Source organism: Hetaerina americana, unplaced genomic scaffold (assembly GCF_022747635.1).
Source record: "Hetaerina americana unplaced genomic scaffold, ioHetAmer1.1.p SCAF_22, whole genome shotgun sequence".
In the NCBI taxonomy this organism is placed as follows: Eukaryota; Metazoa; Arthropoda; class Insecta; order Odonata; family Calopterygidae; genus Hetaerina; species Hetaerina americana.
In genome coordinates, this window is record NW_027286786.1 from 5,190,138 (window position 1) to 5,207,161 (window position 17,024).

At 46.0% G+C, this 17,024-nt stretch overlaps 1 protein-coding gene across 1 annotated transcript in view; it reads right to left on the reverse strand.

Moving 5' to 3' along the window:
• Positions 1 to 5,103: 5,103 nt before the first annotated feature.
• LOC139689296 (high-affinity choline transporter 1-like) overlaps positions 5,104 to 17,024 on the reverse strand; it is a 56,901-nt gene continuing 44,980 nt past the window's right edge. Inside the window, exons 8-11 of the mRNA XM_071586364.1 lie at positions 14,482 to 14,604; positions 12,797 to 12,900; positions 11,252 to 11,382; positions 5,104 to 5,918 (exon numbers count right to left, since the gene is read on the reverse strand). Coding sequence (XP_071442465.1) covers positions 5,569 to 5,918; positions 11,252 to 11,382; positions 12,797 to 12,900; positions 14,482 to 14,604 — 708 coding nt within the window. The 3' untranslated portion in view covers positions 5,104 to 5,568. The remainder of the gene's footprint in view (positions 5,919 to 11,251; positions 11,383 to 12,796; positions 12,901 to 14,481; positions 14,605 to 17,024) is intronic.

The window sequence follows — 17,024 nt, forward strand, 5'->3', positions numbered from 1 at the left end:
GGAAGAAGCCGTGAAGCGGGAGTGGCAATCGCGTGGCGGGCGTGCCGTGGGGGAGGAGGGTGGAGGGGGAGGTGGGGCCCCTAGGGGGCGCAGGAGTGGGCCAAAGCGTTTCTCAACCTGTTGGGGCCCGGAACAGGCAGGCGCTGACCGTAGTCCATCCGTAGCCGCCTGCTCCTTACGAACCCAGGGGCGTCGGTGATTCGGCGAAGGCGTTTGTTCCGGATAAATGCAAGTTTGCTACAGGTGACGTTGCCCCAGGCATGGTTGCCGTTTGCTTTCAACGAAAACGCAGTTAGCAAGTTCCACGATATCTTAGTTAGATTATTAATGGCGCAGCCGGGTTCCCCCTTGGCAGCCCCTCTAGTGTTCCAAAGTGTTCCATATCCTTCGATAGATTCCAGGATTCAGGCGAGGGAGGGATTCAGGGCATCCAGGGAGACTGCTGCCTCCCTGGATGGTCGTATGTAGCGAGGCAGCCGATCGCAATTCTGCGTGGCGACGGCGCGCAGGAGGAAGTGGGGGGGGGGGGGGGCGACGCCAGTCTTCGGGGGCCGGGCCCCCCTCGACCTCCGACCGGCCCCGTGGAGGCGTCTTTAAAGGGGACGGGGCGTCCTCCGCCCGGCGCCACCATGGCACCGGCGCCACCCACGACGAGTGGGGGCGGGGAGGACTGCTCTTTGGTGTACGTATCAGTATACTCTACCTGTCATTTTGAAATCAGTGGACGGAACCGCGGGACGGTAAGATACAGGAATCGCCAATAGTCCTTTTTATTGCGCGTGCCATCGCGTGCGCAGAGCATATACGTACGGCCGCGAATCATGGATAGACGTCTTATATTGTGTCTAATTCTCAGGAGGGATCGCAGTGCCACTCGACTGCGTTCAGTCTGCGTATCCAGTTCATCGCATTGCGTTTGTCATCGTCTCTTCGCCTGAATGCTTCCTTTTATTTTTCTTGCTTTTATAGCACCGGAGGAGTTTCAGTTGGATCAGATGTAATGCAGCACCAACCAAGGGTTAGGATTCATACTACCGTAATGTAAAACCAAGTTTAACAGAGATTTTCAATTTTTTGAGCTATTGAAAAATTTCTCCGAGGAATAAGCGTTTGGGAGAGAGATGCCAATTTATAGTTTGCGCACAAATATCTTGTTGCTTTAGTTTATCAACTTTCCGGTCGTGACTGCAGTTGCCTTCAGTGTTAAAGCCGAAGCACTTCGTCCATTGACGGAGATTCGATTGAGAAAAGCCCAAATTCTTTCCCCCTGCCAGTCGATGACCTCAGGAGTTTAAAGGGCGTAAAGCCAATCCACCCAAAAACTCTAATTTTTCTTTATTTATGCATACTTTAGTGGCCTTCTTAAAATGTGCGCTAAAATCTACAGAGAGTGAAGAATGAGCGACTGGGGATTCGGCCGTCATCGGGGACAAGGGCAGGGCCCTGCCTGCGGACGCCACCGCGAATCGTCCATCCCGACTGCTGACCACTCCGGAACGTGAAGGGGACGCTCAAACGGACGCGAATTGGAATTGAGGGGTCATCCCTGGATGCGGCAGGTTGGGGCAGGTGGAGATGCTTGGCGTCCGCCCCCCTTGGAGGAGTTTTTCTATCTCTAATTAGAATTGAAAATTGACTTTATTTATATGCCCGACACTGGTTTTGAACACATGTCTCCTCACGAGCATAATATCATCCGCTAATTGGCGAATCAAGGATTGTTCAATTAATTCGACACTAAACAAGTTGTGCATTTCCTTCGAAGCGAGGGATTCCATTCGTCGTCCGCTTCCCCCGAACCCGCGACGGGGCGAGGGTTGCTCGCCCCGGGCGCCTCTCCCGCGAACCTCTCCCCGCTCCGAGGGGCTCCACTTTCGGGTAAGTGAAATTAATGATCAGGAAGGGACATGGGCGTACGCTTCTTTCTTGCGAATGTGCTCGGGTGACCCGCGAATGCACGATCGAGTACATTCGTTTCCTCCAGGCATTCCTTGAATCGAGTGTGATGAGTTCAATCACTATTGGCTTCGTGACGACTCTTCTCGCCTCATCATTTACGACTACACTTGCCAATTATTTAGTAAAACATCGTTTATTTCACTTAATGACATACCAATATAAGCATTTATCTCTTTCTCAATGTTTTTCTGTATTTGGGACAAGTCATTAATTTGTCATGCCATGCGCTCCAGACGGATTCACAGAGGCAGATTAGATGCATACAAAACATTTATTGAACCAGGTGTAGTGTCCAAGGTTCGTACCATCTTCCAATCACCTTTTTCAATTCAAGTTAATGGAATGACTTTGCCGATTGCGCTTTGATGTGACGTGTTTCTCCGAGAGATGCAAGCTTATTGCGGCCAAGTGACAAGAACAACTACGATACCGAGAGTAGTCCTCTTGTGCCTCTAGCCTCCCCAACCGCCAAATAATTGCATTTGGTTATGAATCCCACGTCAAAAGAAGTCATAAAAAACAGTATCTAGAATAAAAAATCGCAAATGGCATTTTGGTGCACTGCTCAATGAAAACCCCCCATAACATAGCAGAACAGAAATAGAAAAAACTTTTAAAAAGCATCTAACTCTAATGCCGAGAACAATTAGTCACTAGTCATAATTAGAATGTGATGTTCGTATTACTGCTAGCCGGAAGAAATTATTCTTCGTGATAAGATTCCCAAACACGAAATGATAAGGCTCTTAGTCAAAAAGAGGGCTATTTTGAACAAGTACGAAGGCGGAATACACAGGTATTACGTCTCCGTTTTAAACGTTTTCTAAGCTCGCGCCACTATCAACTCCGGAGTATACATATCTCACTGAGCATTAATATGAATAAACGCTCGAATTGATGAACATGGAATGCATGGAATGAAATTTGAGGTGAAATGATAGAATCGTCTGCTATAGAATCATACTCATCAGTATTTAAATCCTAGGATTGGTTTGCTGCAGTCCTCCATTCAATTCTATTTCATGTCAATGCCCTCAATCCTTAATACCCTGTCTGTTTTACGTCCTTCTTAATTTGTCCTATGTACTTTCCTTTGCATTAGACAGCAAACCCCTTTCAAGTGTGTGTAACAGAGTTACTTTTCAACGGCGTGTGAAATGCTCACGTTAGCAGGATAAAATGGAGGTTCCTTTCCCTGTGCCTATAGTTGCCCAGGGAGGCCTGATACCCGAAAATTTACCTTTTCGGGTGACGTTCAGGATGCATAGAGGGGTCCTCTGGAATCGAACCCGAGTCCTCTGGTGTCAGTAGACCGCCGCTCTTCCCCCCTGGACTGCCACGCCCCTCGAATGGGGAAAAGTTCGGAGCCTCTCTTTGGCATTGCTACGGGAGAAGGTGAAGGGTGAGGAGTGTGCCGGAGGACTCGGGATGGGAGTCGGTGTTCCAGTGAGTGAGTGACCTCGTGCGCTCCGAATCAACTCGAGGCTTCTCTTTGAGCATATCCGCGGAGGGGGAGGGGGTGTCCGTCCTCCCTCCCCGCCCCCGCCTCCCTCTTCCTAGGTAACGGAATCCATTCTTTATTTCCAGAAGTAATTATATAATACTGAACAGCGAAATGCTGTTTTCTTCCGCGTACCCAGGTCGTGCGTAATAAAACGTATGTGGAAAGGCAAAGTGTTTTCTTTTTCGGTATGAATCGCTCACGCATAGTGGCGCCTCCAACCATTCAATAAATTTTTAGTTATTTATTATAATAATTATTTCATCTAATTTGGACAAATTTTCCCTCGGTCTTATAATCAATACTTGGAATAGTACGCCGAAGGTTGGAAGGAGTTGCCCGCAGATATTTCAGGCATTAGGACTTGGAGGTAGTGAGTTTATTGTGCTTCCGTGTTGCATTTCAAGGACAGGTCGGGGCAAACATGAATTTCAATTTGGCATTCCTGAAATTAAATAATTGGCAACCCATTCGAATCACGGCGACACTGCCGGCATAGCATACAGTGCGCATGCGCGTGCAATTGGTTGGGAATGCCCTTTCGGCTCGGTGCTGAGTCTATGGACTGGGATTCTTCCGCCATTGCGTCACTCGAGGAACTGCACCCCGTGACCGAGTGCACGCCCGCTTCCTCTCTCGACGCTCGCTATTTCGGGAATGCCTCCCCCTCTCCTCTCGAAGGGCGTGACGTGGGAAACCTGAGTCGGCGGGAGGGTGCGTAGAGTGCTTTCGTCTTGCTCCACTCAAGAAATTACCCTTTTGGTTTCATAGAGTGATTTTGATCACTATATCATCTTACAGACTTAATGCCAGTAATATTAATAAAAGAAATGTTTGCCCTATTTTGGCGTCCCAGGGACAGATTGCAGTATTAAACCTGAAGATTCAGGTTATCCTTGTGGCGGCAGTTCGCGAAGGGGGTTGCAAGCGGGGGGAGCATGGCACTCCCGGAAACGCGCATTAGTGTGTTCTAGAGCCCTGGTGAGCCCCAGATTCGCGGATGGTGTGGGTGGAGGGGGAATGTGTCCCACTCCACTCAGGGGGGGGGGAATGTGCCCCCTCGCCCCTGGAATATATCGTATCGAGTAAATGACCGCGCAGGGAGGGCCAAGTAAATCCGCGGTCGGAGGCATTTTCCCCAGGATTCCTTCGTTGAATTTGCTCTGTCGTCACAGCCACACGATGTGCCATACCCCCTCCTCTTTCCGTCCCACCCCTGAAGGTTCTTCGCCTCTCGTTCGTCCCCCAAGCAACCGCAGCCATGCCATGTCTCCATGCTCGCCTATCGCCGGATGGATGGACCGCCCAATCTCAATTGTCCGCTCCCTCCTCCCTTTCTCGCTCCTTCTCTCTGCACCTCGCGTTCCTCAGGCACCCGGCACCTCACTTGGCGGGAGCACAGCACCCCCGAGGGTCACTTCCGTGCGGTGGCGCAGGGAGTAGGGCGCATATTTGTTTGGGACAATTCATCATTTATAGTAAAGCATTTCCCTGCGAAGGCTCTCTTTGTTCCGGAACGAGTCTTGTCCCCTGATGCATCTCGCTCCCGCTGTTTCCTTTTGTGTTGGGGTTTGGAGTGATTGGATTCGTGAAAAATTTGTCAGGGTGTGATATTATGTCGATTTAACCCCTGAATAAACACATTCTCATTTTATGGGATTTATATTTTTATGAAAATATAAATAAACCAGCGAATAACAATTAAAACAGAGCATATCGTAATCATGAACTTGATATTGGCTTACAGAAAACCATATAATGGAGGAATCAACATGTGGGAATAATTTTAAACTAAATATATTAATACACTAGTGCTTAAAGTAATTATGAAATAGTTTGAAATATGCAATAAAAATGACAGTTGGACTAAAATTCAGTTCTGATGCAGAGTGTCGGTGTGTCCAACTGAATACTGTTCAATGAGCGATCACTGCTGTAGTTGTCCCGGCACTGCGAAGCAGTCCACTCGCGGCCTGCGCTGAGCTCATTGATCCATTACGGGCGAACTGACGGATGGACGGCGAACCAGTCGTCGCTCGATGTGAGGCAGAGAAATGGTCGTGATCAGCGAAACGTCGAGATGTGATTGATCACGTGGCCGCATGTTGTCACGTGACCGGCGGTTGGGCGCGCTCCATCGAAGCCCCGGGGCTGAGGGTGGGGTGAGGGGGGCGGCGGATTTTGAGGAGCGTCTCCATGGCAACGTCCTCCCCACCCCCTCGCCCTTCGTCCCCCTCCGCCGACCCCTTCTGCACGGCGAAGGCCCCCAGGAGGTCGTGGCGGGAAGGGTCGAGGACCCGGCCCTGGAAAAGGGTGCGCGCCAGCTGCGAGACGGCCACGTGGGTGACGAGGGAGCAGAGCATGGCCGCCGTGCGGAACGGGAAGCGCTGAACCCGGGCGGTGTGGTCGTAAAAGGGGAACTTGATGGTGGCAGGGATGCCGATGCCCGGCTCACCTCCTGCCCAGGAAGAGTAGGTGGGGGGGGGGGGAGGAAAGTGTAAAATGGAGGGCACATGGTGTGGTGATCAAGGTATTGTCGACAGGGGAGGGGGGGAGCAAAACAATGCAATGCAACTCAAGAGACATACGAACGCCGTAATTAAATATCATGCCAGAGCAACACTCTTCTAAAAAGGCCTTGCCTTAGAGTCACTCCTTAGAGTAAGATTTTGTATTTTTATTTTACGAGTGGAATTCCAATGCGAATGAAAGAAACTACCGTTCGCTTCCAATAGGAAAGTTACACAATGAAAATATATTTAGTTGTCAATAACAGTTTCGTTAAAACATTTCCGGATTTAAAATAATAAATGAAATGCAATGTTATGTTATAAATAAAAATTAACCATAGAAGTGTTTTCAGAATGCTGATTGTGGCATATGGAGAAGCTACCTTGGACCGAAGCAACGTTTATCGGTGGTACAAAATGTTCTCAGAAGGCCGAGAAGATGTGAACGACGAAGATCGTGCCGGACGTCCGAGCACGTCAACAACAGACGAAAAAATTGATGAAGTGAAGGAAACAGTATTGGCTAATCGTCGAATCACCGTTAGAGAAGTTGCTGAGGACCTAAACATATCGATTGGCTCGTGCCATTTGATTTTTGCCAATGGTTTGGGCATGACGCGGGTCGCCGCGAAAATCGTACAAAAATTGCTCATTTTCGACCAAAAACAGCAACGCATTAACATTGCAAATGAGGTGTTGTTATCTGTCCGCGACGACCCAACTTTGCTCCAGAGGGTGATAACTGGTGACTACATAACTAGTGACGGTTTATGGTAATTATGTGGAAAGTAAAGCTCAATCATCCCAATGGAAGCTGCAGCACGAGCCAAGACCGAGTAAAGCGTACCAAGTTCCGTCGAATGTGAAAGTTTTGCCTACCGTTATCCTCGATTGCTGAGGAGTGGTGCATCATGAGTTCCTGCCGCAGGGTAGAACGGTAAATAAGGAATATTGCTATCTGCACGTTATGCGCAATATGCGCAGAGCAATCCGCCACAAACGCCCGGATTTGTGGAAGAACAAAAATTGGCTTTTGCCCAATGACAAAGCCCCTGCTCACACATCGTTACTTGCGCGCGAATGTTTGGCCAAAAGCAACACACTAATGATGCCCCAGCCACCGTATCACCCAGGGACCTATTCTTGTTCCCAAACTGAAGAGGCCGATGAAAGGACGACGCTACGCTACGACAGGATGAAGACTGCATCGAAGGAGGAACTGAACATGATGACAAAAAATGATTTGTTGAAGTGCCCCGAGGATTGGTAAAAACGTTGGCATTAGTGTATAATTTCTAATGGGGATTCATTTGAAGGGGAAATACACAACTAATGTTCGAAAGAACACAAAAGTCGCAATACGTTTTGAACAGATCTCGTACATCTCCTCCACTCGTGCAAATGGGTGTCAGTAAAAGTTGGCTTATATCCTCTCGCTAATCTTTTAAATCGACCCGGAAGTCAGCGTCGTCATCATCGGGAAGCTACTTCACGGGGACGTCCGTAGCTCCTGAATTGATACAATACTATTAAACAATACTGAAGTGTAGGTCACTTTGGGAGGGCGCCGATTGACTGCCTACAATTGTCAAATCTCTCTGAATTCCGTGATAAGAAGTTTCATTTTTGGTGACGACAATATATATATATATATATATATATATATATATATATATATATATATATATATATATATATATATATATATACATACATACATATACATATATACATATATAAACATATATATACATATATATATATCCCTCCCCGGACTACAACATTGACGTGGTGGAAGGGCTTGTGCGTTACGATGGCCCCTAGAGCTGTGCTGGCGGGAGTAATAATAGTTGCTCCTGGAAGGGTCACCCATGCCAGATAGGTCGAAGGTTAGGAGCCAGACGAAAGGTAGTCCACGCAGCGTCTGTTCCTTACTGAGGCGACTGCAATGGCGTCTGACCTCAGTGAGGCGGCCAGTAAACGATGGTGTCACGTTATAAACACTATTGAGGAAGGCAACGGGAAACCACCTCAATTATCATTCCCAAGATAAATATGATGGACTACACCGAGATTTTGAGTCCTGGCAACTACGGGGCTCGGCCCCATCGGCCGTGTGTCGTGCCCGGCAGCGGGGGAGGCAAGGCTTCCGCGGTCGTCATCCCACAAAACCCTTGCAAGAGAAAACCAGCAGCAGCAGGACAGAGGACGCAGTAGAAGAAGACCAAATTAGTTAGAATAGGAACGTGGAATGTTAGGACAATGATGAGGACAGGGAAATTGGAGAATGTTAAGAGAGAGATGGAAAGGGGAAATATAGATATTTTAGGTCTATGCGAGGTGAGATGGAAGGATAGTGGGGATTACTGGAGTGATAATTATAGAATAATATATAGCGGCGGGGACGAGAGCCAACGAGGTGTAGCCATAGTATTAAATGAAGAGGTAGGAAGAAGCGTAGTCAACATAGAGCAAGTAATGGATAGATTATTGCCAGTAGAGATAAAAGCACAAGCGACGAACTTGGTTATTATTCAGGTATACATGCCACCGAGTAACCATAAGGAAGAAGAGGTCGATAGGATATACGATCAGTTAGAGGACATAATCGCATGTGTTCCCACAGGGAAACATTTGATAGTGATGGGGGATTGGAATGCGACCGTAGGCGAAGGAAGAGATGGTGATGAGGTGGGGTACTACGGTTTAGGCACAAGGAATTAGCGCGGAGAGAAAGCAGTTGGGCTCTGCAGGAGACAGGGGTTAGTCATCACCAACACTTGGTTTGGACACCAAAAAAGATGCAGTTATGCATGGAAAATGCCAGGTGACTCAGAAAGGTATCAGCTAGATTATATTCTGGTTAGACCAAGGTTTAGGAACAGTGTGATAAATTGGACAAGCTTCCCGGGAGCGGATGCGGACTCTGGCCACATTTTAGGTTTTATGAAATCTAGCGTCCGTTTCAAAAAGATAAGGCAGGGGCGGCGGGTTAGAAAATGGAATGTAGAAGGATTAAATGGATTAAAAAGGAAGGAGTACCAACATGCTGTACAGGAAATCATGGAGGATGGTAAAGAGCTAAGTACTATCGAAGAAAAATGGGAAGGTTTCAAGAAAGGGTTGTCTAAAGCCGCAAAAGACACTATTGGAACCGTTAACACTAAAAGGACTAGAAAACCATGGATCACAGATGAGATGATTACAAAGATGGATTAGAGGAGAAAATGGAAGAATTTAAATACAAAATTAGGCAAAATGAAGTACGAAGAATTAAACAATAAATTGAGGCGGGCAACAAATAAAGCAAAAGAAGGATGGTGGAGGACCCAGTGTAAGGATATGGAAAGTTTGCAGAGGAAGAGTGAAATTGGTACGCCGTACAGCAAAGTTCAGAAAGGAAGGTCGATGATAGCAGTTAGAGATAAGGCGGGTAAGAAAATAGTCGACGCAGGAAAATTCCAAAAGGGATGGAAGGTATATACCTTCCATCTCTTTTGAGATGATAGGTACTTTTACTGTATAGTAAAGAACTTAGACCGATAAAGTTAGACATAGAGAAGGAACAAGACGTAGAGGAAGATAGCTTAGGTCCAGGCATACTCGACGATGAGATAAAAAGGGCATTAAGGGAGATGAAACTAAACAAGGCCGTGGGGGTGGATAACATTCCCGCTGAATATTAAAATGTTCAGGAAAATTTGGGAGGAAGAGGCTATTTGGGCTGATTCGTAGTATCTATGAGGAAGGAATCTGGCCGGAAGACTTTGTGAGATCAGTTTTAGTTCCTAATCCGAAAAAGGTAAAGGCTACATAATGTGAGGACTACAGAACGATAAGTTTGATATCCCACGCAGCTCAAGTTGTTTTCAGGATCATAAACAAAAGGATAGAGAGTAGGGCAAATGATTACTTAAGGGATGATCAGTTTGGGTTTAGGAAGGGGAGAGGTACGCGTGATGCCATTGCAGTAATGAGATTATTAATCGAGAGGAATATAGAACACAACCAGGAGGTATTTGCCTGTTTCGTAGATTTCGAAAAAGCGTTTGATAGAGTGAATTGGGAAAAACCTTTGCGTATATTTAAGAAATAAGTAATAGATTGGAGGGAAAGGAGGCTAATCCGCAACCTGTACATGTCTCAGACTGCTCAGATACGAGTGGGGAACGGGGAGTCCGGATGGGCAGTGTTAGGGAGGGGTGTAAGGCAGGGTTGCCCATTATCACCGTTGCTGTTCAACCTGTATGCAGAGGATCTGATTAAAGAGGGGTATGGGATGAAAATCAATATTAAGAAAACAAAGGTTATGCGATTTTCTAAAATGAAAAAGGCTTAGCTAAACATGAAAATAGGAGGGCAAAACTATAGCAGGTAGAACATATTCCGTATCTGGGAAGTGTTTTGGACCAACACGGTCAATGTAGTAGGGACGTAAGGAGAAGAATTGCGCTAGGCAAAGAGGCTTTCACAAGGAGGAGGGAGTTGATGAGAGGGACGTTGAGTAAGTATATTAAGAAAAGACTCGTAAAAACTTTGATATGGAGCGCAGCTATGTATGGCGAGGAAACGTGGTCATTGAAGCAGGAGGATAGACGTTTTGAAATGTGGGTGTGGAGAAGAATGGAGAAGGTGAAATGGACAGAGAAGAAAACAAATGAAGTACTTGGTATGGTGGGTGAAGAGAGGGGTTTGTTGGGAGCAATCCTATAGAGGCAGGAAAAGTGGCTGAAGGGGGTACTGACTGGCAGCGGGATGTTGAAGACTGTAATTGAGGGGAGAATGTTGGGCAAAAGAGGAAAGGGAAGGAACAGGATAGGGATGTTGGACGGGATGAAGGGAGGAAGAAAGTACTCAGAGATATAGAGGGACTTGATATAGAGTAGGATGCTGGATTTTGTGTTTTGTTGGGAGGCACAAAATATTTATTTAGTCCATCCAAAAACCCACCTTAACTGGTAGATTACCGAATAATAATATATATATATATATATATATATATATATATATATATATATATATATATATATATATATATATATATATATATGCTAACTCTACCGATGTTCTCCATCGATACGTTGTCCATTTTGATTTTTAGCTTCTCTGAGTTTTTCTTTCACTAAATTCTGGTCATGACCACAATTTCGGTATTTCTTATGCCAGTAGGATTGCTTTTCATTGCAATGCATTCCTGCGAGCCTAGAACTCACTTTGCGGAAATTGCCGTGAGCCACGTCCATGATATTGGGAGTGTCAGCGAGGGTCAGGGGTCGCTCACCCGAGATGCGAAGTGCGACTCCGACGGCAAAGGAGGCGATACACCCGTACGTGTTGACGCCTCCGGGCCAGAAGATGACCAGCAGCAGCTGCGGGAACAGCACCACGTAGACCAGGTCGGAGCAGAGGTAGCTGCGGGGGAGAGAAGGCGGCTTCCGGTTTAGGATTGCCCGAGGGGGCTCGGGCATTCACCCTACAAAACATAAGTTCACGAGACAAACAAAGGTGACGTCGTGTCGTTGTACCCGCGGGATGCATGGTCACCACCGGCTATGTTTCGGAGCAATTTGGAGGCAGTCACCTCGTGAGAACACTACGCCATGACCGGCATCAGATTTAGGTTATCCGTGTTGTGCGAGAAGATACGACCGGGCCGACTAGAAAGCGGCTCACGTTTCGGCCTAGCGTGGCAATGGGTGGGCGGCGGGGCTAGAGCCAACACCATCTTGCTGTCCCCGCGTGCTTCCCTCCTCCCTTCTCATTCAGTCAACAATTCCAAATACTTCCCTCCTCTCTCTCCCTCTCTCTTCACCGTTCCCATTCTCCCCTCTATCACATGTAGTCTTCGGCGTCCCATTGCCATTCAATACTCATTCAATGCATACACTTGCATTCTTCGAATCTGATTCATATACATTTCAAATTAGTTCCCTATCCCTCCGCTCCCCTATTCCACAACACTAGCGTCAGTTTTGCCACATCTTCTGTGAATGTAAGATTTTGTGAATATAAGCATCGTAAGTCATATTTCAAACAATTCGGAGATCGAGAAACAAATTTGGAAAACCACTTCCCGGTTCATGATCGCAGAGGCCAGCTCATTTTGAGGAGAGGAACGGCTGCAGGAAAACGGTGGTGTACACCTTTCCTTCAGCTCTGTGAATATTCAGTTGCTTCTTCACGTTCAGGGAGTCATCAATACAATTGAAAACAATGTAATTCCTTCTGCCGTTGTTTGGGCCTTGATCAATGGATATCTGAGACGAGAGAGTCATTAAATCTGATTGGTTGCACCCTTCTTGAACGGAAATAACGGGGGCGCACAAGGAGGCAAAGCAAATCTCTTCTTTGAACTTAATGCGAGTCTGCGTGCAAATAATACCCCGATAAATCTCTCGTAAATTATCTAACTGCAATATGATATTAATTGAAACATTCCTCGAAAGACCATGCAAAAATACATTTAAAAATCCACCCTCATCTATCGCTCGAACTTACTCCTTTTCTACACGCCACTTTCTTTTTCAGCCGTTCAAATTTTCCCTGATAAATAATATTTATTAATTATGGAAATAATAACGTTATATTATCATACAATGAACGTATTCATATACCCTCTTGGCTGAAATCCGTGCTTTGGCTTTATTTAATCTTTATCGTCGTTGAATGACGCTGTTTTGAAAAACGAAGGCGGAAGTTCTTGCTCAGCAAGCGACACTTGAAGTGAATGTGACGTAGTATGATATTTTTAAATTCACTCTATTTTGATTTAATTTAGCGCAGGGGCTGCAGTTCATTCGGGTCGCCAGGAGAGAAATATACTTACGATAAGTAGTAGGTGCTGCTGACGGTCAGCGCCACGAGGGTGGCCAGCGTTGTAATCACTATGACGGCGATTCGCAGCACCCACACGATTTCCCTCTCGGACGCCTGGTTTCCATAGTGACCGATAACAAAAGAGAGAAGTAGGTTCAAATCCACCACCATGAGTGCATAAGGGGGAGAAAGAGGTGGATGGCACTCAATGGCGCATATCAACCAAAGTTACTCTTAACTTCATGAATTAAGCATTTTCATGGAAAGTTTGCTCCCAGTCAATGTAATTAATTTCATACATGACATTTCGCTCACACATGAAATTATCATATACTCGTATTTTTTGCAATTTTTTAAAAACATATTTACCTTGCTTGGAAAGGGTTCGAATAGTTCTGCAGGTAGACTGTCCAAGTCCAATGTTTTGTTGGGAAATGCAATTTCTTAGCATTAGTTTTTGCGCCTGGCATTTCACCTTGTGCTTATGAAAATTTCCCCTATTCGTAAATTCTTGGTTTCCTCTTTCCTTCCGCAATTCTTCTCAAGCTTTTTTTCTTCATGTTCGTGCATGGAACATTCCGTAGAGCCTGCTCCATTTTCTTCCAATATCTAAACATTTAAATAAATGAAAAAGAAACACTTTGTTCCAATCCACCACTTTAAAGTGGTGGATTGGAACAAAGTGTTTCTTTTTCATTTATTAAAATGAACTTCCACAAAGTTGAGGCTGAAACTATTGAACTATCTAAACATTTCCCCGCTTTTTTTAATTATCACTCTCTCCGTCCTCATCTGCTTCCCCAATACACATCGGACGGATTTTCTCGGCACCATTCTCCAGTTTTGCAATACTCCCTTCTTCATGTGGGTCCCATACTTGAGATGAGTACTTTAAAATTGGTCTTAGCAGGATCTTTTACGTCTTTTACTTAGCTCCTCTGAGGTTTCTCATCGCCCAATACCAACTTTTGAAAGCTTACCTAGTAATGAATTAAACTCTCGGCCCCCACCCTTAATCCTTGGTTAAATAAACACCTAAGTATTAGTCACACATTGGCGTGATATTTTCAGAGAATTTGCTGTCCCTATCAGTTACAATTACGTTATTTCTAAAAGTGATTACTTGACATTCACTAATATTAATATCAACCCAATTCCTAAATACCCAATCAGCCTTTTAATTTACATCACTTTGAAGCACTGCGCGATGGCACTCATTCTCACGCTTCCCGTATAAGCCATTCATATAAAGTCTAATTTGTGAGTTAACTTTAGCCGGGAGATCATTTATGTAGATTAAAAACACAAGCGGTCCAAGGGCACTCTCTTGTGGACCTCCCGACCTTGCCCTCAATGCATCGGAATGCATTTCTCCTAATTTGACCCTTCTTAAAATGTTCGACCCCAAATATTACTCTTCCATCTGTGTGTAACAGTAAATCCAGAGATAATCTGCAATTTTCAATTCTAAAAGATTGCAGTCATCTGAGCTTACTTTATAATTTTGAACTGGTGACTTATCTCCTACTTTGAGGATCGGCGTAACAAATGCCTCCTTCCATTCTAATAGAGGTAATTAGATGCTTACTTTACATGCGACCCGCATTAATTTTCATAGACCGGTCGAAGGGTTTCGCAAATGGAAAAGTAATCCCTCTTCTTACCTAGACACCCCCTCGGCATGCTCCCACGTACCTTTGACCGGATGGTTAGCTTATAGATATTCCTGGAGAACATGGAGCTGGAGGCGAGGATGCTGGAGTCGGCGGATGACATGACGGCGGCGGAAACTGCACCCAAGCCGAAGAAGGACACCCACTGGGAAGAGGATAACATAAGGAAGTGGTCACAACGTAAGGGTCATCTCATCACGTGCCCTCGTCACGCCCTGCAAGGAAACGTGCGGGTGTGTGGGTGTGGTAGGTGGCCTTGCTCGGGCCTTTCATAAACACACAAATGCACAGGGTCTGCCGGAAGAGACTGCATTTTACAACTTGTATTTTTAAAATATGGTTTACTCTCGTCGAAAAAACACGCCCCCTTCTCCACATAGTGGGAAAGGCATAACATGTTCTCTCTAGTCAAACCCACCCTCTGTCCAAGAGATTTAGAACGCAGTACATGTACATGGTCTGTCCCAAAAGCAGTGTGATTTATTTTTTCCCGGATAGACGGACGGACGAGCGGTAGTTTCTCTGGCTGGGCTCGAGAGAGGGGAGTCTCAGGAATGGCTGGTGGCCACTGGCAGTTGGCTCCCAGCGCTTGCGGAGAGCGGCTCACTCGTTTGCGAAACCTCTGTAATGTGACCTCGTTACTTTCCGTCATGGACCTGTTAGTGAAACAGCGTTACGCCATCAAATTTTGAGTGAAACTGGGCATTCGATTCCCGCCTGGGTGAGTTTCGCTCCATCTAGGGCTTGGGTGTTTGTAAATGTGACCATTGTTATCGTTGTTAATAGTTCGATGTAAAGGCCAAAATGTGCTGTTTTCGGACTAATACTGAATAAATAAAATAAATAAAACCGGGAAATATACTCATGAAGTTATGAGCGCAGAGAAAAATGACTGTTATTTCAAATAAAAAGGTTATGTTGCATCCGAGTGGTCTGCCGTGTGATTCACTGGCCAAGTAATGGCGTGGGTCCGAGCACCCCAGTCACCGCTGGTGACTCGATGTGGATTATAGACCCACAGTGATAACTGGTGGCTCGCCGTGGACTACGGACCAGTGGTTGATGTCGACCCCCCCTTTCTGCCTGGAGAGGGATGTTGATAACGACGACGGGTGACTGATGTCATCCCGAAGAAGCCAGTCTGGGACTGGAGATCAGAGAGGAAGGTTGGGCTGGGCCCCTTCTCCTGGTTGGAAGTGCCAAGCCGTGTCAAGGGATATAGTATACACTGTTGTGATCTCTGTTTCATCCTAGACTACATTAAATTTGAGTTGAATCGGGACCGCCGCTGTGCGCTCTTTAGTTCTTTCTTTTCCCCCATTTCTATCAACGAACTCCTCTCCACGCCATAACCCACCTAACTGAAAGCCCCCGTTTACCTTCGAGGCAGCCACTCGACTCGCGGGGTACTTTCTCGTGTCGCCAATATTCCTTCGAAGACGTGGGGATACGACAGTTATGCTCACCATGGCATTCTCTGACAGGCAGCTTATGGTGATAATTTCACGGGAAGATCGTATGTTTTTGAGTAGCGCAAGTTATTTCGAGAAGCTAGAGAAGATTTTATAGTCGCCGAACGTTCAGGACGCCCTTCGTGACGAAAAAGTGGCTGTAATCTTGCTAGAGTGAGCTGCTTTGTTGAACAGGGATCCATTAGATTAAGAGTTCATATCGTTTTTGATGAACTTGACAATCCTTAAAGTGAAGTGCATCGCCTTCTGATCGTAAACATGGGCGTGATGGGTAAGGTGTGTGTGCGAAGTTGTTGCCGCGAGTGCTCTCCGGACGAACAAAAGAAAACTCGCACGCGGATCCGCCAAGTTCTTCTCGACCATGTGAGGATCCAAATTATTTAGACAGTTCCCCACCAGACTTCTTCTTCTTCCCCCACCCTCTCACCACGGTTCGGTGGAAGCGTTACAACAGGCCGTGACGAGGGAGCCTCGAAGCATTCCGTACGCCGCCTTCCAGAGGGCGTGCGAGGCGTGGAAAACCAAGTGGCAGTCGTGTGTGTGTGTGGACGCACAAGGGTGCAACTACTTGGAAGGCTCTTATGAGTGAATGTATTATAACTGGCAACACATTTTTTCAATCAACTCAATTCTACCACTTTGGGGACCGATCTTGTATATATAGTATAGTTTTTGTCCTGCTAGCATAGGACGCGTCCAAGACAGGAATCAGTGGACAGTTATCTTATAAATAGTTATAATTGTCACATCATACCCTAAAATGTCACCGCATTATTTTAAGACTATTTGGTTTACGAGTGAGTTGTGGAGAAGAAACTCTTTGTGATTGAAATGGAGGAACTATTTTTTATGTAGCTTTATTCCTAGGCTTGCGTTCGCATCTAATTATTTGTTCCGATCTTAAAAACGGACATCGCTCATCCGGATCAACAGACTGTAGTGAACTCGTGCATGTCGTGAGAGGCATTGGGTCGAAAGTAATCCGAGGACACCTCCCCTCTGGGGGATGCAAATCGCGTCCATGCATGGTGGAGGGAATTGGTTTTTGTAAAAAAATATAATTTAAAATATTTTTCTGAAACCGGAAAAGCAG